General features: G+C 38.2%; 1 protein-coding gene across 3 annotated transcripts in view; it reads left to right on the forward strand.

Moving 5' to 3' along the window:
- FLT4 (fms related receptor tyrosine kinase 4) overlaps positions 1-20,844 on the forward strand; it is a 104,201-nt gene extending 83,357 nt beyond the window's left edge. For 2 of the 3 annotated variants that reach the window (XM_063292216.1, XM_063292218.1), the window contains exons 19-30: positions 2,397-2,510; positions 2,850-2,938; positions 6,064-6,220; positions 9,352-9,446; positions 10,278-10,400; positions 11,360-11,471; positions 12,283-12,382; positions 12,640-12,745; positions 14,490-14,629; positions 15,731-15,851; positions 18,110-18,195; positions 19,804-20,844. In XM_063292216.1, the coding sequence (XP_063148286.1) occupies positions 2,397-2,510; positions 2,850-2,938; positions 6,064-6,220; positions 9,352-9,446; positions 10,278-10,400; positions 11,360-11,471; positions 12,283-12,382; positions 12,640-12,745; positions 14,490-14,629; positions 15,731-15,851; positions 18,110-18,195; positions 19,804-20,026 (1,466 nt within the window). In that variant the 3' untranslated portion in view covers positions 20,027-20,844. The remainder of the gene's footprint in view (positions 1-2,396; positions 2,511-2,849; positions 2,939-6,063; positions 6,221-9,351; positions 9,447-10,277; positions 10,401-11,359; positions 11,472-12,282; positions 12,383-12,639; positions 12,746-14,489; positions 14,630-15,730; positions 15,852-18,109; positions 18,196-19,803) is intronic. The other variant, XM_063292217.1, reaches the window with a different exon arrangement.
- Positions 20,845-23,718: the final 2,874 nt, after the last annotated feature.

Genomic DNA, 23,718 nt, shown 5'->3' on the forward strand with positions numbered 1-23,718 from the left:
ACTAACTCAGATACAGTTTTCAGTCTTTGAAAATAAATAAGACATATTCTAATTCAGCTTCCCGGCAGTAGGTTGCTTCAGTAGAACACTATGGTCTCGCTCAGGTTCAAGTGTCATCTTTTGTACAGCAGCTGTTCAAAACAACAGAATGCTGTTTATCAGCATTGCTAGGTTTATGACCCAGGAAGAAGTTTTGATTCCATCTGCTTCAGTGTATATCAGAAGAAAAAAAACCTCTTGAAATTTTAATCTCCTAGAATTTATAATTAGAATTCCAAGCTGTTAGGCAGTTTAGGGTCTACTTTGAGCTTCTATTCTGCTAGTCTACCACCTGGATACAGAAGTAAAAAAAAAATCAGAAATTAAATCAAACTTTTATTACGTGTGTGTGTGTGCACGTTAGTTTATATAATTTGTTTTATTTATATTTGACTGCTGGCCTTATGGTCATAATAAATGTTTGATTTGATTAATTTTGATTTGATTTGAAATCAGAGAGAGCTAAAAATGGTGCAAATTGCTACTGAGTCACAGAGATCTGAACTGAAATTTGATGTCTTTATAAATAGTACTGATATGGAAGTAGATTTTGAAATAACAATTTCAGTTTATTTATACATCCATCCATTTGTATGCTGCCTCTGTATTGAGTTATCATAATATATTTCCAATGGCTTAGGCTGAAGCAATATGTTTCAGAATTTTATTATAGTATATATAGAAAACAGTTCAACTTTAAAACACAGCATTAAACCTCAATCACACAGAATAATATTGATCAGTCTTTCCATTATATCAATAGAGATTCAGTTCATAAGCAGCAAATGACTGCATATCATCCATCCAAGATTGTAAATCCAGGATGGCATGTTCCTTCCCTTATAAAAGTATAATATTTTTTACTAGACTACATGCTGCTTCATATAATAATAGATACCAAAATGTTGCCATATAATTCAGAATCACATTCACAGCTTTAAACTATATTGGTCTTACTCAACCCACATTAACAAACTTAGAAGCAGAAAATCAAAATGGGACAATAGTGACTCAAGCCAGTATATGCATAAGCATCCCCTTGGTCATTTTACAGTTTTACATAATAAGGTTAACAGGCAGCGCTTTTAAACACTTTCTGAAGTGCCCAATAAAAGCTTAAAATTAAGCTAAGATCATAAAAATATATTCAATATCCTTTAATATGTTTTGTCTCTCCCCCACTTTTGGGGTGGGGGTCTGTTGGATCTTTTTTCCTCCTTATTTCTAAATGTTAAAGTAATTAGTTTAAAAGTAAGTACGTTTAAAGTAAATATTTTTTTAAAACAAACAAAAACAGAATGTGATTGCAGCCCATGGACAAACATGCTTTGCACTGAGAAGGTCATGATCTTGCATTCATAATTAATTTTTATTGAAGTTTGTAAATTTTCCTATTTTTTCTATAAATTTGGAACAGACAAGCACAACAGTCTCAATGTAGTGGTCATTCAGGTCTAAGGAACTGATCAGTACAGCAGGATTATGTTAAGAGAGCATAAAAACTTTTTCCTGTGAAGATTCATTGATGCAGGAGAAAAATCCATTAGGAGGATTAGCAATGGCAGTAGGTAGATTCAGAATCAGAACCAGAAGTGGGTATTGCTCTCTGGCATCCATTCACAGGTAACTGGGCCAAAAGCTGCACTGGATGAGCACCTTGGCACTGACATGATGTTAAGTTCTGTAGCTGTAAAAAAGTTACTTGATGGCAGTTGCTACAGGTTGTCCACCTGTAATAATGAGAAGTATTCAGAACAGATTTTAAGCAGACCCTGCCATAGCACGGGAAAAACGCTAAGAAGAAGAAGATTCAGAACAGATTTTAAGTCAAAAATTTTATTAGTTCATGTTAAGGATCTTGTCCTCCCTGTATGCTACTTATATTTTTCCATTCATTTCTATTGACTTGTGCTGCAATAAATGACTACCACTAGATAAGCTGCTTTTACCAGTACAGATCTCAGCCCTGTGGTGGTTTTCCAGGGCAATCCTCTATTTTCAGAAGCAAATTCCACCTCGTATAGTGGGCCTTATTCCCAAGTATGTGCATTTACGGTTCTGCTATAAGAGTAAAATATTTGTAGGGAAAAGGCTTTGTTGTGCTGGCACAATATCCATATAAATAAATGCCCTTATTCTTTCAATAGGTTGTGTGTAGTTGCAGAGACCTGCCTTAAAAACAGGATGCTGCATGAAGAGAGGGATCTTTTGTTTATTGTGAATTAAGTTCTCATTGTGTTTACACCACTTAAAAATTCAGAAGTTTTTTATCCTTTCATCTGAAACTTAAATATAAGTAGCTTGTATGCTTGAAACCTGAATACTGATATGTATAACTGAAGCTAGACTTGTTTCAGAGGGAGCTACTGCAAGTGAGCACAAGGCTCTCATGTCAGAACTGAAGATCCTCATTCACATAGGAAACCATCTGAACGTGGTCAACCTCCTCGGTGCTTGCACCAAACCTAATGGTAAATATGCTTCATCAGTACTGAATGGCCAATGGGAAAAATAAAAGCAATGCTACAAAATCCTTCTGTTTGATTAAGCACAGATTCTGATGTCAAATATTGCACCTGTACAGATTTTGATAGTGCAGGTGTGCAGGTGTGTGTGCTCTATTCAGTGGTAAAGCACTTGTTTTGGATATTATCAAGCTGAACATTTTGTTTTCTGAACCCTGCAGAGTTGCTCCCAACCATTATTGGTGCTATTAAACTCGATGAACTGATTGCCCCCCAAAAGGCAGTGTCTGTGTTCCTAACTGTGCAATTCCCTTCCTTCCTTGCCCCTTGGCTTCTCTTTTGCAGGTCCCCTCATGGTAATTGTTGAATTCTGCAAATATGGAAACCTCTCCAATTATTTGCGAACCAAACGGGAAGGATTCAGCCCTTACAGGGTATGTAACTGATGTTATCTTGGCACAGTTTCTAATCCCCATTTTTGGAAAAGGTGGTGATGGTGGCAATGATCTGGAGAAAATTTAACAATGAAATTAGAAAAATATGGCATGTATAAACTTTTCTTTAAAGTCTTTGGTCACTGTTGCTTGGGATTTGAATGAGAGACTAACTACATGAGTTGGTAGCGATATAATTTGTGTCTAAAGACAAGGTCCAGAACCACCTGTTGGAAGAACGTTGATGCTTCTTCTTTGACAGCTCATAACTTTGACTTCCAAATTGCCTTCCCTAGTTGTGATTTTCATGATCTGGGGGCCTGGCAAAGAGAAAATCAGCTCATTGGGCAAAGAAGAAGGGCTTGTGGAAGCAAGAAGAATACACAGAGTTTAGCATTTTTCTCCCATCTACTGCTCCTCTGTTTTAAATTGTCCCCTCCCTCAATCTGGTTCAGAAACAGTATGTCTTTAAATGTCTGTTGTGTGGAAAGGGACTCTTGTCCTCATACCCTGCGGGCTGCCAAGGGCATGTAGAAGCCAGCACAGGGAGAAGGGAGACTGGAATAGATGGACCTCTCTCCAGACACAAATCTATCTCTGTCTTCATCTATTTAGTCTCATCCAGCTTTCAGATTTATAGATTAGCTCTCTCCATTCTTTCTGATGTTTTACAAATTTGTTTAATGTTTCTTGCTTGAGATATCAATCCAGTGTGTTCTTTGCCAGCCTCATTTTCTAATACCTCTAACCATTCCTGATTTAACTAAGCAATTTGATTGCAGGACATGACTAAAATGAGGCAGCCTTGGCTTTGTAATCTTAGCTTCCAGTGCTATTTCTGGCTTGATGAGGTCTAAAATCTCCTTGTTCAATATTTTGCTGTGCAAGATATGCACAGTAGCCATCTTCAAACCCATAATTCTAGTTTCCTTTTATCCATGTTTTTTATTGTCCAACTTTCACAATCACTTGGTATTAAGACTGATGTCCTTGCTTTTCCATATCTTTTCCATGCTAATCACTGCAGTGTCTCCAAGTATATCCTGCATTTCATTTGGGGTTCGGTGTCTCCCGTTCAGCTGATTTTGGAACCAAGGAAAATAAAGTCCTGGACTGATTCAATTTCTGTTGTCGATTCTTACCTTAATGTCACCATTTCCAACTGTTGTCATTACTTTTGTTTTCTTGATGTTTAGCTACAATGAGCTTTTTCATTCTCTCCCTTGACTTTTAGGATAAGTTATTTTATATCTTCTTCATTTTCTGCCACTAGAGTGGTGTCATCTGCATATCTTAAAATGTTGATGTTACTGCCAGCAATTTTTATTCCAGTTTCTGATTCATCTAAAGTAAGATTCCTCAAAACTGCCTCTGTATATAAACTGAATAGTATTGAGGTTAGAATACAAGTCCCCCATACACCTTTTCCAATCTTGAACCGATCTATGTCTCCAGAAGTTATTCTGACAGTGGTTTCTTGGCTGTTGTGCAATGATTTTATTAACTGAATCAAGAATACTGCTACATCCATTTCTTTCAGGTACTTCCATAATTGTTCATGTTAAATGAATTTGAAAGCTTTGCTAAAGTGGATAAAGCATACATATAATTTTTTTGAAATTCATGTGCTTGTTGCATGGTCCATCAAAGATTTGCAGTGTGGTTTCAAGGGCTTTTTCCTCTTCTAAAACCAGCCTCTGTGTTAGGCTTTTTTCATACTTGGCCCAACTGTTGTTGTATGATTTTCAAGAAAATGGTGCTGGGATATGTTATCAGGGCTACTGTGCAGGAGATGGAACAATAACATGCGTCACCCTTCTTTGGGATTGGGATGAACACTGACCTTTCCAGCTGATTTTCTTGATAGAACCTCACCAAGTGATCACCTACTGCATTCCTTTCTCCTAACCGAATCTGCCAACAATTTCTGCTTCTTTTTCTCAAATTTTGGGGTTAAAATCTCATTATAGGAATGTATACTATATACTGTATATCTTTTCAGCATTTCTCTAGTATTTTTTGAATGTTAGCATAGAATTGTTCTATTTCTTCTTTGGATGCTTCTGTTGGTGCATAAATTTGGAAAATTGTGACATTCAGAGATTTTGCTCTGATTCCAATAGCCATTATGTTATAATTTAGTGTTTGGAAGGTTTCAACTTATTTGGTGATTTTCTTGTTTGTTATCAGTGCTCCTCCATTCCTTCTGATGTTATCATTTCCGTAATAGTACACTGTAAACTCATCTGACTGAATGTAGCTGTTTCCAATCCAGTTGATCTCACTGATGACAAGAAGGCCTATTTTGATCCTTGTCATTTCTTTCTTGATGATATCCAGCTTCCTGTGGTTCATACTTCATATATTCCAATTCCAATCATACAATCTTGTTCATTTTCTTTCAGCCCAGATGGTTCCTTTCATCATAGGCTTCATCAGCATTCAGGCTCCTCAAAGGGGTTTCTTCTGCTGTGTCATTATCTCCTAGACTACTTGTAACATGTTGATCTTCCCCAGTAGCACGTTTGATACTTTCTTGCCTGGAACTCCAACTTTCTGCTACCATCTTCAAACTTTCCTTTGAATTTTTTTCCATAAAACTTTGGTAATAATACTGGAACACCGTAGATCACCAGGTCTTTCTCCAGCCCTTCCCATTTGCCTGGGCTTGGGACTGGCATATAGATGTGGTACAAGATACAAATGTTGTTGTTGTTGTTAGTTGCCATCGAGTCGTTTACGACTCATGGCGACCCTATGTATGACAGAATGAAATGCTGTTCGGTCATGCACCATATGCCTGACTGTTCCAATGTTTGCATCCATTGTTGCAATAATTGTATCAATCCATCACATTGAAGGTCTTCCTCTTTTCTGCTGGCCCTCAACTTTACCAAACATAAATAGTATATTTACCACCCACCTTGTAGCTCTATGGCTCATCTGTATTCTGCCTTGTATGTCTGCTGCTCCCATATTTACTCTAACTTTCTATCTGCTAAATGAAGTTTAGTGTGTTTTGGCTGCTTAACCTGATATGAGAAGAAATATTCATAGTGCCTGAATCACTAGGTAGTTAGTCTGTCTTCTAGTAAGTAACTTTTGTGGTCCGGCCTTCTTCCTAGGAAAAATCCCCCAGACTGCGTATCCAAGTCCGTTCCATTGTGGAAGCAGTTCGAGCAGACAAGAGAAGCTGGTCCTGCACCCGTGACAGTGCAATTCTTAATAGACTTCTAATGAACAAGAGTCAGACAGCATCATCACCACATCTCATACAAGAAGGTAAAAAATAGTGGCTGTCCATTTTTCCTTCAGAGGAGTATAATTAATTGTGCAGGATTTCTTAAACATGGTCTTAGTGAATCTTGAAACTAATGATAGCTAATGTAAGTTACCTTAACCATCAGGAAAAAATGGGTGAGCATGATACTTGATGCTTTACTGTATATACTTTACATACAGTGTGGAGTGGGTAACCTCATGGACTGTACTGTTCACCATCATTGTAAATGGTAAGGGTAGTATGACTTACCCAGCAGTTTATAGGATAGGGAGAAATGGTGAGTCATTATTCTACTTCATAAAAATTAGGTCACAATAAAGTCAAGGACGCGGTGGCGCTGCGGGTTAAACCGCTGAGCTGCCGATTGGAAGGTCGGCGGTTCGAAACCGCGCGGCGGGGTGAGCTCCCATTGCTAGTCCCAGCTCCTGCTCACCTAGCAGTTCGAAAACATGCAAATGTGAGTAGATCAATAGGTACCGCTTCGGCGGGAAGGTAACAGCGTTCCATGTCGTCATGCTGGCCACATGACCCGGAAGTGTCTATGACAACGCCGGCTCTAAGGCTTAGAAACGGAGATGAGCACCACCCCCTAGAGTCGGACACGACTGGACTTTACGTCGAGGGAAACCTTTACCTTTACCTTTACCTAAAGTCACGGAGGACCCAGAATTTTCAGGGGATCATGTTATGTGATTATATAGTGTGTGCCATTAAATGAAAATGAATGAAGGTATGCCTGTAATAGGAGTGTGGATTTCATGACAGTGGGCTGCATATGCTTCCCCAGAGGTTTTGATGGTGTCTCCTCCAAAGCCCTCTTTATTTTTTATAAAATATGTCTTCTAAATTCAGAGGTAAAAGATACAGAATTCCAGTGGCAGCACACTAGAAACAATCTCTTAAGTATTTGAAAGGGACAGGTTTAGGAAAAAGAAACTGATGAATTCAGAATATTGAACACTGAATGAATTTAAGATTTATGAATAAACTTTGTATTAAATTCAATTTCAGAAATATTTTGTCAATAATATTTCCAAATACTTAATTTGATGAGAAAAGGGGTTTTGTGTGTGTGTGTGTTAAATATTTTTATCTGGATCAGACTATATGCATAATGTTGACAAAAGCAAACTTTGTGCTCACCCGGTTTTATATTTAAGTTTGATGATAATTTTTATTAATGAATACTATTATTACTAGTTGTACAGGTTAAGCAACTTTATTCAAATGCATCTTTGAGGAACTTCACCAATATGAATATTAATTATAATAATAATTATGCTAATATAATTACTAAATAACAAGATGGATTGCAGTCATTCTTCTTCTTTCGTATCTAGATCAAACCTTAAGCTGCCAGTATGACGCCACCTTTTTGGCTTTGTCATTGGCCAAAAACAAGTCATTTTCAGTGCACACAATTGGTAATAATCGGCAGGTCAGCAGGCGGGCCGGATTCTGTATCTCTCCACATCCACACAGCGGGTTATTATCCATCAGCAATCCCCACTTGAGCATATTAGTCTTACACTTAGGCACTCCAACCCTTTTGCAGTCATAAAAATATATTTGCTTTCATATTCTTTCAGAAATGGGGGTTCATCTTTTTACCTTTCCCACTTCTCTCTTAGAGACCCAAATATTTTGTATAGGACAATTCCCTTTTATCAAAACAATCTTCCACTTTTCCTGGCACACCATTGTCTATCACTTCATGAATATATAAAACTTTCCAGAAATATTTACCATTTTAGCTAAGGTCACATAGCAAGGATATATAATTCTACAAAAGGTCAGTATCATTCCATGGCTTAAACATTTGCAGCACCTTGACAAAAAGAAAAACACAGTTTTCCTGCAGGCAGGGCAATTGTGTTATCTGACTGTGTGTGTGTGTGTGTGTGTGTGTTCATATTCATCAGGAAACAGATGCAGAAATCCCAAAAAGAGACATATTCAGTTCAGTTTTGATTTCTTTGACAGAACTCATTTTGCTGTTTGCTGTTAGGTCTCTCATAATTAAATGGCTAACTCTTGGCAGATAAATGATTTACTTCCATTTAAAGATAGATATCTAATAAAGACATACCCTATGTCTTATGTGAAGGCTGGCCATGTTCTTAGCACCACTGTGCTTGCTACCCAGCATACAGCTATATATAGGGCCCCCCATGTGCGGGAGATGGGCAGTGATAAAAATATGATAAATAAATAAATAGATGTTCACACTCCATTGCGTTCACTTGAACTAAATTGTACAGAACTATTTGTGGATCCTCCTGGCTCCTGCTTGAGGGGGGCCTTTGCACAGATTCATCTTGTGTGCCAGGAGCCCTTGCTCATAGTCACTCATGCCTTGTTCACTTCCTGTTTGAATTACTGCAATGCGCTTTACATGGGGCTGCCTTTGAAGGACACCCAGAAGTTACAACTGGTCCAAAATGCAGCAGCTCACTCAGTGCTGGGTGCCTCTCAGTTTGCCCATGTTACCCCATTGCTGCACCAGCTGCACTGGCTCCCACTTTCTTTCCCAGTGCAATTCAAGGTTCTGGTTATCACCTTTAAAGCCCTACATGACACAGGGCCAGGTTACCTGAGAGACCACCTCTCCCTGAGGGTATCTGTCTGTTCCACTAGGTCGGATAGAGTGGGCTCGCTCCAGGTCCCTTCCCTGAAATGTTGTCATCTAGTGGGACTTAAGAAGCATGACTTTTCTGCAGCAGCCCCCTTGGCTTTCCCACAAAGTGTTGTGATAGTGTGAGATAGGAATGAGAGGAGGCTGTTGTGGTCTGCATTGGGAAGTTTGGTTGTGATGCCAGGTTTTTCTGGTGTTGGTTTTTTTGGGTTTTTTTGGTTTTGCTTGTTTTTATTGTCTGTATATATTGTTTTTATTCTTTGGTCATCAGCCACCCAGAGTTTGTTTTAAATAACTAATAATCAATAATAGCTTTGTCCTGAACAATAGTCATTGATCCCAATTATTCCACTATCTCTTTCTACTTTGCAAGATTTCTGTGGGACAACCCCCCCCCCAAATGCATTAGTTTATCCTGTTGCCTGGGGAAAGCAACCTTTTCTTTTCCACTACCAACCTGCAGAATGTAACCTCCTCACTTGCACATTTATATAGTGGATGATTTATGGCAAAGCCCTCTGACAATGGAAGATCTGATCTGCTACAGCTTTCAGGTTGCCCGTGGAATGGAGTTTCTGGCCTCTAGAAAGGTAATTGTTCACTGTATCCATCCATCCATCCATCCATCCCACCATATCTCTTCTGTCAATAGTTATGACTGGGGGAAACTATCAGTAATCCACAGAATGATGCTTGATGCAGACAAATATAGAGAAGCTTTGGGAAAAGATAGGGAAAGCAGTTAGTGGATTCCACTGACTGTGGAGGAAAATTTGTTTTCCTTATGGGGTGAGAGCAGGAAGGGGGCAGTAGTGGGAAAACCAAGAGATTCAGAATAGCCCCACCCTAAAGCTTTCCCAGGTTATTTCCCCTGAGGTTAGGTAGGGTTGCTTTAGTCTGGCAAGATTCTGTCTATACAGCGTTAGCAAATAAAGAACTGAAGTTTGGCTGGACTGATTCTCTGAAGTTCTTGGGCTGGGCCTGACAGCAAGGTTTGCTTATGTTTGCTTATGGAATTTATTTATTTATTTATATTATTAAAATTTCTATCACCGCCCATCTTCCCCCAAACAGGGGGACTCTGGGCGGTTTACAATAAATTCCTGGAAGCACCTGGCCATCCCATCATGAGATGCAAGAGACTGGATCAAATAGGCCTTGATCTGATCCAGGATAGCATTTCTTGTTTTTTTTTTCTTACAATCATATCTGTAGCTTTGCTAATAAATGAGAGAAAACAGAAGATGTTGACTACTTTCTGCAAATGAATGCTTGCTTCTCTTATTAGTGTCTTTCATTGAGGGTAGAGGCCTGAAAGAGATTTCAACATTTTTCTTTTTTTAATTTTTCTGTCCTTTTCATATTGCATCAAAATTTAATTTTTTTTATTTCTCCCTGCCCTCTCCTCCATTTTCCTGTAGTGCATCCATAGAGACTTAGCAGCTCGGAACATCTTACTGTCAGAGAACAACGTGGTGAAGATTTGTGACTTTGGTCTGGCTCGGGATATCTACAAGGACCCTGACTACGTCAGGAAGGGCAGTGTGAGTTCTGGGTTGTAGCTGGGATAAAAAGGAACTGGTTTCAGAAGTTGGTTGCCAGTCAATTGATTTCAGTGTTATCGTATAAAAATCAATATAGCTGTGTTAAACATGAGAGGGGGAAAAATCCAAAATTCAGAATGGAATGAATACTATTGTGTAAATATTTAATTAGTCTAATGAAGATATTGCCTCTATGGAATTTGGGTTTATTTTATTTACTGATGACCTTTGGCTATTCCACTGCAGAGGGAATGTCTAACCCAAAGAAAGGTATCTGAAGGAATGAAGCAGACAAATACTTTATCTAATGTAATTTCTTGATACAAAGTATGTATTTGGATCAGTGTCCAAAACGAAAAAAAAATTGCCTGCTTTGCAGAATCTGTAGCCCCATAGATATTTCTGAGCTGCCATACCATAATCCCTTGCCGTTGTCATATTGTTTGGGCTGATGTGAGTTGGAAAGCAACATCAACTGGAAGTCACATGCTTCCCACCACTGATAGAATCAGTAGCCTTGTCTACATTTACTGATAAAGGTCCCTTGATACAACTTAAAATCTAATAAGTAAAAGATAGGACTCTTTTTCTTGCAAATCCATGGTCTACAAAACTGTTTTGAGGAAAAAAGTAATTAATATTTAAAGGTTATCTTGAAGCAGTTCAGTATTTTGGTAATCTGTACAGTTTGACTTTAAATATGAGCCAAATTTCCGTTTTCTGCCTTGTTCTGGAACTCACAGCAAATGCAGCTGAAGCATCTCGGCAGATAGATTATACCAGGCTGCAATTTCCTGTGCTATTTGAAAATGAACATTTCTTATTTACCTTATTTGCTGCCCATCTTCAAACACCACTATAGAATCTCTGGAGATTTTCCTGTGCTTTTAAAAAAAATAATACTGTTAACTTCTTTTCTTGGACTGTAACATATGTGGCCTTCTACTGCTATCCTGTAGGCTCGCCTTCCGCTCAAGTGGATGGCTCCAGAAAGCATCTTTGACAAAGTTTACACTACTCAGAGTGATGTCTGGTCCTTTGGAGTCCTATTGTGGGAGATCTTCTCTCTAGGTGAGCGTTGAATATTTGGACTCTTCACGGGCTTAGCTATATTTTTATGAGCATACAATTTAAAAGTAGACTGCAGGACTCCCTACATTTGTTTCTTTTTCTACCACACCTGTATTTCCTACGTTTAAGTGATCAATTGCAAAATTCTTCTGCCAGTCCACTTGCTTCATAATTACAAAGTAAATAGCTGGATCCTGCATATCTCAGTGATCTGCCATCTCAGCATTAATAAACTGGGTGTTAATTACGGCCTAGCAAGTTGGCAACTCCTAGCTGATTTAAATTCAGAAATCTAAGCAGAGTCAGTCCTGGATAGTATTTGGATGAGTGACCAACAAGAGGTACCAGGGCTATAAGCTAGGCTTTGAAATTAAAAGGCATCCTGCAAGACAATGACAAACCACTTTAATAGTCTTACCAAGATAATTACATGGGTGTGTCCAGGAAGTCACCAGGAGAGAAACTTAGTTTGAAGGAGACTTTACCTTCAATTCTGAGAATGTTCATAACATTCCCGTATCATGCCAATTTTAGAAATTAAGGCTTGAAAATGTCTTGAGTAGTTATTGAACAACCACAAACAATCTTGTGATTCTGACCCTTTTTATAGAGGATGTTTCAGCTTGTTTAATGGCTTCTGAGTAGCTGCAAAACAGTCATTGTGAAATAGCGTCCATTGCAGAACTAATTAAAAAATACCTGTATTTTACTGTAGTGTTTTGTGTCAAAACAGTAGATACGTACAGCTGCAAGAATCCATCTATTATTTATTTTCTTCCCCTTTCCCTTTATACCACTGCATCTTCTTCAGGAGCCTCCCCTTACCCTGGAGTACAAATCAATGAGGAATTTTGCCAAAGACTAAAAGATGGCACCAGGATGAGAGCTCCAGAATATGCTACTGCAGAAATGTGAGTCGAAGTACTTCAGTATATAGCCAACAATGAAGATACTAAATCAACAAAATATAGATCTACAGGAGGTTTCAGAGCTTCTTGTAAGGGAGACTGAGATGAATTACAGCCCAACTGCTTCCATCTATTTTGTAGTAACACAGCTAGTCTGAAGTATGGTATAGCATCTAGTTTAAGGATGGGTTTTTCCTTTATAAAGCTTTTCCATTTCATCTGTACCTGACTAACTTTATGCAAAAATTTGTTCTTTGCAGTTACAGAATAATGCTGAATTGTTGGTATGGGGATCCCAAAGAAAGGCCAACATTCTCTGATTTGGTAGAGATCCTGGGAGATCTTCTTCAGGAGAATGTTCAACAGGTTAGTTTCCAATTGTTATCACAACACTAAGGCAAGCTGCAGTAGTCAGCAATATCTGGAAAGATGATGATGATGATGATGATGATGATGATGATGATGATTACATTGCTGAGTAAACATACAGACCTAGCGTGATCTAGCATTTCTGTTGGTTATCAGTTTGTGAGAATGGCACACGTGCAATATATTAATATATGACATAGTTTTTCAGATAAAAGCTAGAAGCAAAAACTGTTTATAATATTGCTGCAACCTATGCAATATCATCAAGTTGGAAGAAATCACTTTACACTTCAGGTCTTTTTTCTGATGTAGAATCTTCTTTGCTCTGTCCCTATTAACAAATGCAGCTTATCATATCCCACAAACATCCTACTCAGTCTAGACTGCTGTGTGCCACAAGCAGACTAGAGATGACTTGAGATAGAAATATATATTTTTCATCATTTTAAAATGATTTATGCAAGGAAGACAAGGCACAAAGCAAGAAATTAACTTGTGGCATTACTAGGTTGATTCCTTCCCTGCTAAGAAAGGCAGAAAATAAATTAGACCTTGTATCAGCAAATCGTATGCAAGAATTTCATGACCAAAAAATGCATTGACTGCATCTTGGCTACACTCAGTATTTAGTCCCAGATTATAGTGGTTTTTTATATACTGCAGAATGTGCAGCTGGGAGCAGACAGAGGATAAGAATTGCATTAGGCTGTATTTGACATCAGAAGTGTTGCATGATACTACAGTAATGCTATTTTGCAGCCTCTGAAAATTACTAGACAGTTTTCAGTTTTTAAAAACCAAAAACTTATCACCCAAGTTGTTAGTATTCTCTTTGACACTGTTAGCTACAATATTGTAGGTTGCTCTCCATGAGTTCATGGGCAAGTTGAAGGATCACAAGATTTTTGAATAGGTTGAGTTTTATAATTTATATTTTTATTATTTTGAATCTGTTTAGATTCTGGCTGGGCCTCGTACATGGAAAAACTGTCCACTATTTGTAGGGCTTTTCCCCCCATTCTTCATGCACTCACATTATTTACTTGCATTAGATCATGCAGTGTTTTCTAGGGACAGTCCACTGGACTTGCAAGTCACACGTTTTGTGACCCTGCTTTGTTGTTGATATTCTTCCCGTCCCCCACCCCCACCCCAGGATACTGTATGTCATCAAGATTCGATGGCTTATTTACATCAAACTGCTTTCTCTCTCCATTGTGATTTCACCAGCCTTCCTAAGTGATAGATGATAGATCTTCCATCAGCAGTTAATACAAGGTTGGGAAGAGTGCCTTAGTATCTAGTGTTATGAAGCTTGAAACTAGAAATTGATATAGAGCATATGTCCTTGCTTGTTTGGGTATTTTAAGCTATGGCCCATCTTAGAAATAAAATTCCAAGGAATTGATAACAAATAATGCAAATAGGTAAATAGCATGAATGACCTAGAGGTGGTCTTTTCTATAGCTTCTCTCTAGTTAGGAGATGGAAAGGCTAATGTGTTGTATCATTTTTCTGAGATAAATTATTGTTTGACTTACTCTCCTCAAAAAATTCTTCTGTCTGTTATCTTTCACAAGTACGTGTCCACACAGCCATAGGCAGCTCTCTCCCCCTTTAGATTCAAGTACATCTTATTAAAGGGACAAAGAGGACACTGAAATTGTATTTATTTCCATCATTGCTGCTACCTACTTGTAAAGTTCTCTATCCTCATAAACATTTATCTGGATCCTATTAGGAAGGGAAAGACTATATCCCGTTAAATGACTCTCAGAGCTCTGAAGATGATGGCTTCTCCCAGGTGGCTTCCTCCATCCAGCAGAATTCGGATGAAGAAGAATTTGACATGCGGGTACACTGCCACAATGTAGCAGCAAGGTAAACTCCCATTGGTTTCTGAAAAACATGACAGGAAGAAGACCCTAGCTAAAAGTCAGCCAACTTTTGAACAAATATTGTAGAAGGAGCACATGTCTTTCTCACACCATTAGCACTTCCTTCAATATTTTGAGTCACATCCAAAATCTTTCCAGGGAGATTTTTTTATTCTGTTTATTTAAAATACACCCCTTAACTCTTTGGGTTAGGTTGATTTGTATAAGCATGTGTGGAGGGGTGCTTTTGTAATAAGTCAACAGTTGGTGTGTCCTACTTCCTGTAGGACAATGAATATTTTCCCCTGTATCAGTAAAGATGGGTACCACAAGCACTAAGAAGGAAAATGCCAACTGCAATTACAAAGTGACACGAATTATGTCACAGGAAAAGAGATTTACCATTTCCAATCAAAGCATCAGATCTCCCCAATGCCAAGAGATTAATTCTCTGTGCTGTTTGTTAGAAGATTAGCAAGGTTCATCTAAGGTGCTGAAGAGATGTATAAAAGTGTCCTCATATAGGGAAGGGCGCCTTAACAGGTAAAGCCATCCTTTGCATGCCAAAAGTCCCACATAAAATCCTTGGCATCTGTATCCAGTATTAGATGGCAATTGATTGAAATGTCCTTTGCCTGTACAATTACAGATAGATAATTCAGTGTTAGATGGACAAATAGTATGACTTGGAATAAGGCAGGTTTTAAAATGAAAAGCAGCCTTGGAGGCTGCAGTCTGAATGGAAAAATAACAATGGGAGGAGGAAAGTTTTAAAATTTCTCTGCCATTCATTTTTCTGCTCAAATTTTTCTGCTTTTCCCCTGGCAGGCTGGGAAAGTTTAAACACTGATTTTTCCATGCTGGTCTTCCTTTCTTGATCCTAAGCACCTTAAAATTGTATATTTAAAAAAAAAGGATTGCTGAAAACATATGCATGTGATGTACAGTTAGGCCTTAAACATGCAACCTGGAGAAAGAGCTCCTTCAGTCCAAGTTGGTCATTTGCTGGAAAGTTAGTATTCATAATTAACCCAGTTTGATTCAGAGCATAAAATGAAGGCTTCCATAGCTGAAGACTAGATCTTCTTTGATTTTCCTCTCCTAGATACTATAACTGTGTGTCTTTCCCTGGCTGTTTGACTGGTGGGAATCAAATAAGGTGTCCATCCAGAATAAAGACTTTTGAAGAATTTCCTATGACACAAACTATGTATAAAGCACATCCGGTGAGTGGACAGTTTTAAAGATGACAAAATGAAATGCAAAAACCATTAAGTCTGTACTTATTTTTCTGCAAAGGTAAAAATGTCTTCAAATTGAGTGACTCCTTTTGACTACATAAAAATGTTCAACCATGCAAAGCAATACCCTATATGGCTTGGGACTGGGCTACTTAGGGGACATTCTCTTCCCCAATTGTTTCTATCTGGTCTAGCAGGAGGGGTGTGCTCCAGGTGCCATCAGCTAGAGTGTCAGCTGGCAGGGCCCAGGAGGAGGGCCTTTTCTGCCATGGCGCCTGCCCTGTGGAACTTCATTACACCTGAGATTAGGTTAGTCCCCACCCTGCTGGACTTTCACAAGGCCCTAAAAACTTGGTTTTGTGCCCAGGCCTGGAACCCCAGAAGTGTGATAGAGCCTGTCTTCTGGATTTGTTGACAGTTATTTTATGAAGCTCAGCTGTTATGTGTTTTTATTTTATATTATGTATTTTATTTATTTTTATCTATTTTACGGTAAGTCACATATGTGAGATGGGCGGCTATATAAATCAAATAAATAAACAAGCTTGCTATTGCATTCTTCCTGGCCTTGATGATTTTTTCAATGGATTTCCTAGTGGATTCCCATCCAAACACAAACAAGATCTGACTCTGCTTAGCTTTCTCAAAATCAGTCAAGATCAGTTAGGTGCTGCCATCTGCTGTGACAGATATTTGTATAGTAGTCTAAAGATTTATTCAGATGATATATGTGCGCATTTCATTTTCTGCCATAATGCAACACTCACATAAATTGCAACTAGCTTGTGTGGACGGCCAAGCAGCTTTCTAAATATAGAAGAGAGACAGTAACTAGACCCACTATATTCAACCAGGCACAACTGCACTTTTTGGATTAAAAAAAGGATAACTTTTGGGGGTGGGGGGAGAATACAGTATGATTTCAGTGCTGATAAAGCATTGGGTTCTTGTAATAACCTCAGGAAGGAATATCTGACCCTAGAGATGAAGAGGCTACAATGTTTCCACTTCTGCAGCAATCTCTCCCACATCTCCCAACACTCCTTTCTGGTTGGTGAGTGGCATGGTAGTGTTACTATTCTCTCAGCAGGCAGCACAATTGAAAATGAGGATGGTAGTACATATGACCCTTCTCCTTACATACCAGCTTCCCTGGCACATTTAACAGCTATTTGGTTGGGAGCATAATCTCTATGCAGAGAATGGTGCACAGGAGTCCATCATCACCATTTCCATTTCGCAAATGCTTCCCTGGCCCCACAAAATTATCTAAATGCATCCGGAATGATGGAAATTGCAGTGGGTTTGCATGTGTTGTCTGTCAGCAACAACTCTTATGCAGGGATATGCCTATATAAGAATGCTCTGTGTGAGTATGCATGTTCACCTGTTCACCAACACACAGGAAACCCTCAGATAAAGAGGTTTCCCACCTATTTGTAATCCCAAAGCTGCGAAAAATGGTTGCTTTTAGACAGAAAATTATTATACCCTGGGAAGGTTCAAAGATTTTTTTCCTGCAGTCTTAGCCAAGATAATGTGAATAGAGGAATGAAAGGGCATTTTCATAAAGAAATACAGCTAAGGAAGGTACTTAATCCTTCCAGTGCCTATAATTTCTCTCCTGTAATCTGTTGCCATCCTTCATAGAATACCTAGAGAAAATAAATTAAAAACTGTCTTTGGAGGAAATATCAATGAGCAATGGAAGAATTAAGCTTCTCCTCCTGTTCATCAACGTAAGTGTGTGATACAATCCGCAATGATGAAAAAATGATGGGACATGCATCACAAGGTTACAATGCACTTTTCATCAGATGCTCCTCCCCAAGTGCTCATCAGTTTCCATCTGCAGTTATGCCACCATATTACAGTAAGTTGTTTTGCCACTTCTGCAGTTTGGAAACATGTTCAGAGACCATGTTCAGCAAGGATGGCATGTCTAGGGATGAATGTCTGTGTTTCTAGATTTGGGTGACTCTGTCTACTTTTTCTGCTCCATAAATTAGCTTTTAAAAACATCTGCACTGAAATCTGTGCTCATTTTCATATACCCAAAGATGGTAATAATTTACATATTGGCAATGACTTTCTCTCATATATGACATTGCCCTAATACGCATGTTTTTTTAAAATTTGAGAACTGCATTACAACATGTAGAAAAGAATGCAAAAAGAAATAATTGCATATACGGCTGATATATTCCTTTCTCCCTTTTAACAATTGCTTCTGCTTCTTGCAGGATAACCAGACAGACAGTGGGATGGTTTTGGCATCAGAGGAGTTTGAGAGGATAGAAAACAGACACAGAAAAGAAGGTGCATTCAGGTACTTCATCATCGTGCTCTCCCAGCTGATTCTCTCTCTCTTCTCAGTAATACAAAATGCCCTGGAGTGCTTTCTGTCAGTGGACTGGGAGACCTAAGATATAAGCTCATACCTTCTCCTGTGACCTGGTGCTTGTCGCAGCATTGCTAAAGGCACCTATAACAAAGTTGTTGATTGAATGCAATGGTTTTTGAATGGAGCTACTTGAATTCTGCAAGGAAAGCAAAGAAGTAACGAGTACTGCTTAAATGCAACACAGATGGCATTGCCATTCTTGTGGAAATGGGACATGTTTTCAGTGCTTAGTATATAATCTCAGGAAAGGATGATCTGTTCCTTAGTAGTAGCACCATTGCTGTACTATGTGCAGTGTGGTTGTATGTCTATAACAAACAGGAGATTAGATAGTGGGCATGGCTTTCCTCAAGAGGAGAGGGAAGACTCATGAAGTTGTGGCTGGATAGAGTTGATGAGATTCTCAAGGAGAGTTGAGAAGTTTAAAAAACAAAGGCAATGTGTGAAGCTGTGCATGCACATGGTAGAAGCAAAGATGGTTTGCAAGAATATGGAGAGGTATGTAAATGATGTTGAGGTAAACTATTTTTGATGTTTCCTTTTCTTCTTTTACCTCATGCCTTTAATTTCTTTGGCTGTTTCTTAGTACTTTTCTTTGCTCTGAGTAACACATTACCCCAAAATTAAATAAATGATAGTTATGTAGATAAATATGTATGGTCTATAAACGCCATTTTAATAAAATATATGGAAAAATTGATTTTTTAGGGGCCTGAGATACCTTATAAGAGCAATCTTCCATAGCTCTTATGCTGACCAACGTGGTTGTCATTCCCAGTAGACCAGTGACTACCACTTTACCCGTTGGGCTCACAGTATGCATAGGCTGCTGTGGGTGACAGAAGACTTTCAAGTACCTTGACCCCAAACCATTTAAGGCTAAATATTTTACATCTGCTGTTTACATTGGTTCAGACTCAGTCCCTCACAAAGGCCAATCTAAGTTGGAATTACAGAAACTGAAGTCTAACCCATCCAGAGAAACCTAGGCTGGAGAAGCATGCCCTAGAAAATGAATTTAGAGTTGAGAGCAAATGTGCCAAAGTGGTTAGAGGGCTGGATTAGGAACTGGGACATCCAAGCCCACACTCAGCCTTTGGAAGCTCACTGGGTGATTTAGGTCAGTTACTGTCTTTCAGTTCTTGATTGTTTTTGTGAGAATAACATTGTGGATGGGAGTACCATGAACACTGCTTTGAGACCCTAGGTGGGAAATAAATCTAAACAATAAAAGAAATAAACAGACTGGTATACCTTTATCTAGTCAAACCCCTGACTGGGGCCTTAAAGTTTTACATAAAACCTACCATTCTGGTTCACTGCCTTCACTTTCTCACTGGAAAGATCCACTTTCTTTGTAATCCCACCCCACCCCCTTTTTTTAATCTAACTTTATACATCTTCCAAACTAACCCATCTGCAAAATGGCTTGTCTTTGTTTTGATCTTTCTGCTGCTCAAAAGCTTTTTGAGGAAGCTTAAATTAGAATATGTCTTTGTTGGAACTGACTCCCTGGCTTTCCCTTTTCTCCAGCAGTAGTAAAGGATCCAATCAAAATGCAGACCCAACAGTGGATCAGTCCGACCTGAGGGGCAGATGTCGGCCATTGTATCAATCACAGCTCCGAGGTCAGACTTTTTATAATAGTGAATATGGGGAACTATCGGAACAGTCTGAGGAAGGCAGCTGCACTCCACTGACCGAAGGCCCCAGTCCCTCCCTCCTGCATGCCTCATTCTTTTCAGACCAATGCTAAAGGGGGAGCTGGTCACGGAGACACCTTGCTGACAGATGCAACCTCCTCTCTTTGTGTAGCAGTGACCTCTTCAGCGAAGAACACATCATTTTTGTTCTAGAAGAAACCACAAGGGCAATTCCTGTGGAACAGATGGAAAACTCCTTGGGTAGGAAGATGGATGCTGGGCCTTTCAAACTAAACACTATTCTTGCCTTTGACATGGATGGAAACCCTTGCTCCGATGCTCTTTTAAGAAGGAGATCTCAGGTGCCGTTCTATGGGATCTGTTTTGAGAGCTGCAGTCCCTGCTCAGTATTCAGCCTTCATTCAAATAGTTTGCCATAACGAGCTTTATTTCAGGTCAGATAAAAATAGATGTGTCTTAGCTGAGTATTTTTCCTGATAGGCAGTTTTGTTTGTTTCTGCTCTTGTTTTCCCTCTCTTGGAAATAATGGAATAAAGAACATGAAATTAATGTAGACAGTGATGAAGCAGCAACATTCCCAGACTTGGATAGTCCTTCACCTGATGCAGACATTCCTTATAAACAACTCAAGTTGTAACTATATTTAAGTCTTATATGGACTTAGATGTTTCATTTGTATTAGACACCAAGATAGTCCTCAGGCTTGAATATTTTCCATACCTTCACTGTTTTAGACATGTGGAAACTGCTACTATGCCAAAGCAAAATATTTCATTTGTGTGTGTGTCTTAGGGAATTTGGCAATTTAAGAGGATTTTATTTTCATTGATTAGGTTCACACACTGCAAGAAACTACAGTTTGTTTAACTATTATTTATTGAATAAAGTACATCTGTCTGAGTTTACATAACATGCTAGGCCTGGTGTGAATTATACCACCTCTACTGAGAAGCAGAAAACTGCATAACCAATAAGAGATACTGTATGTCTGAAAATAGAGAATGAGATTTTAATAACTCACAATCCATTTGTGTCGAAATTATAAATTTTTAAAGTTATCTGTACTGGATCTTTGTCATCCAAACAATCTGTCTTTTTTGGTTTTGATGCTTTCAGTTTCTTTATTCACAACTGCTGTTAGGGGATCAGAAAATTAATATCACCTATGATCCTACTGAAAAGTTGGTATTGTCCTTGTAAAATCTATATGTTACTTAAGAACGAGATATAGTTCTTGGTTATGATAATAGAGAAGAATGTGGCAGCTCTCAGCAAGAATCTGATAAAACCGTAATACTCTTTCTCCTTCTTTAGGTTTTTTTCCAGTTTCTATTCATTTATGTATCCTTTCCAAAGTACTATGTCCTATTCCTGACAGAAAATTCCAAATTTTACACTCAGAATAAATATTCCAAAATTAATTTATGTAGATTTGTCTAATTTGCGTTATTTATTCTGATTCTAGAATTTGGAGATATCTGAACATATGTAGGTGCTTGCCTTCTACCAAAGACATGACCTTTAGTGCAGCTGAACTTCCTGTTTCTACTTGGAAGCTGTTGCTTGGACACTTTTGTTTTCACATTTGTTGAACACAATTTGTGATCACATTTGTAAGTACCGTGTGGATATATCCAATCTGATTTGCTTATTTCATGATTCCCTTACATAATCCACCAGTCTTCCTATCCATGCTCCAGTTCTGAAGGACATTGCCATGAGAAAACTTTACAAAAACATTAATGAAAGCATTATAAAATGGGTTTTTATCAGCTTGTAAACTTCCCTTTTGAATCCTGGACAATCCTTGCTGTCACTCTTGATGGTGTCTCCACATCAAATGATTTCTGCTTGCAGGCCAGGCTTGTTTATAAAACTGAGTTTTGCTTATTTTATTTTCCATATTGGGCATATATTTTTTTCTATATTATATATGTGTGTGTGTATATATATATATATATATATATATATATATATACTGTATATATATATATATATCTTCCATAAGGCAGTTTTATGCTTTTACCTCTTTGTAACTATTTTTGTCCATGTCTTTTCTACATCATTTTGTACCTGTGCAAATGCACTCGTGACATATTCATTGTTTATTACATTTCTTATGTATACAAGTATACAGTTGTGATTTTGATTATTACCAGAAGGTATCAAAAGGTGGTCATTCTGTTTTTTCTGTACAGAAAGATAGATTGATTTAAACAATGCTTTCTGTCAACGAGTTTATAAAATTCAAAAGGTTATATAAATGATACAGTGGGAAAGCATACTTCTACACTGAAGAAATGTAGAATTCCTTCCTGTTAGCTGTGTTACATTGAATTAAATAGCTGACCACATCACAGAACAGACCCATTTCAGACAAATGCAAATAAAGATTCCCTTGTTTCATGTACATAACCTGCATGCAAAGACACTCCCATAATGCTATAACTCTAATCTGATCTACTCTTTCAATCAGTAGTGGGAGGCAGAAAGATGAAATTACAGCTATTTCATTAGCTGAATACTGATGTCTCTTCAAAATGTACAAATAAGGGATATTTTGGAATTACTGAGATAGATGCTTTTTCCAGCATTCACCTGTAGCTTACATTATTGGCATAGTTTCAGCTAATTTTAAACAGTGATTTATTTAGGATTAAGTCAATTGAAAGTTTCAGCTACCCAGTGTAATTATTTGAAAATTCTCCAATGTGAAAAACCACTTTATGTGAACAGTGTCTCTCACTTAGCTTTAGATGTTATGGTCTTTAAACTGGGACCTCCTTCTATGTAATGTTAGATTGTTGTTTGCTTTACAATGCAATATTGTGTAGGTCTTCTCAAAAGAATCTCCACTGGATGCAGTGGAAGTTATTCCCAATTCAGTGCATATTACATTACAGTCTTAACTGTGTTTCTAAATTCTGAGGATTTATATGAAAACTTACATAAAAGTTAAGAATGATAAAAATATATATGCCAAGAAACAACTCTTTGGGACCCCAAAACATTGCAGAAAATGTTGAGGAACATTCTAATTCCAGGATGTCAACATGATGCTCAGAGACATGAGTCAGTGCAGAGACCTCTGTTATTCATGTCTGCCAAACTTCATGCTTTACCTGAATTTTATATTTCTTAAAACATTCATTGTAATAAAAAAATGGAAAGCCAGTTCACTATATTTCCAAAATGCAGAGTCATGGACAAGTGGGCAGCCAGAGAAATTAAACCTGTAATTAAATTGCCTCATCCATATAAGCTTCCTCAGAAAAAAAAAAAAGGGTAGATACATACAAGTGCTTTGTCTTGAAGTATGCCCACCTGCCCACAAAAGCAAAGATAATAGAGACCATCCTACAGCAAGAAGACATGCCATTGTATATGGTAAATTATATTTCGGTAAATTGGGAATTTGTAACTGGTTATGTCCCTTATTTCAACCATTTTATGATGAGAGAAGCAGAGTATCCATAACACAATGTTTTCAAAGTTCCATATGTGCTCACCCCTCCCCCCATAGGGACCCACATTCTGATCTATGGCACATAGTTAATACATACCCATCTTGTGTATTTAATGAAGAGGAGGAGGAGGAGGAGGAGATGATTTCACTAGGCTTGTATAATGCCCTAATCATGTCTGACTTTAAATAGTTTGCAGACCTCCAACAATTACCAAGGTTAAAAAAGAAAAAAACACAGTACAATAATGTTTGTTGTTTATTCATTTAGTCGCTTCCGACTCTTCGTGACCTCATGGGCCAGCCCACGCCAGAGCTTCC

The sequence above is a fragment of the Candoia aspera genome, chromosome 2 (assembly GCF_035149785.1).
Source record: "Candoia aspera isolate rCanAsp1 chromosome 2, rCanAsp1.hap2, whole genome shotgun sequence".
Taxonomy (NCBI): Eukaryota; Metazoa; Chordata; class Lepidosauria; order Squamata; family Boidae; genus Candoia; species Candoia aspera.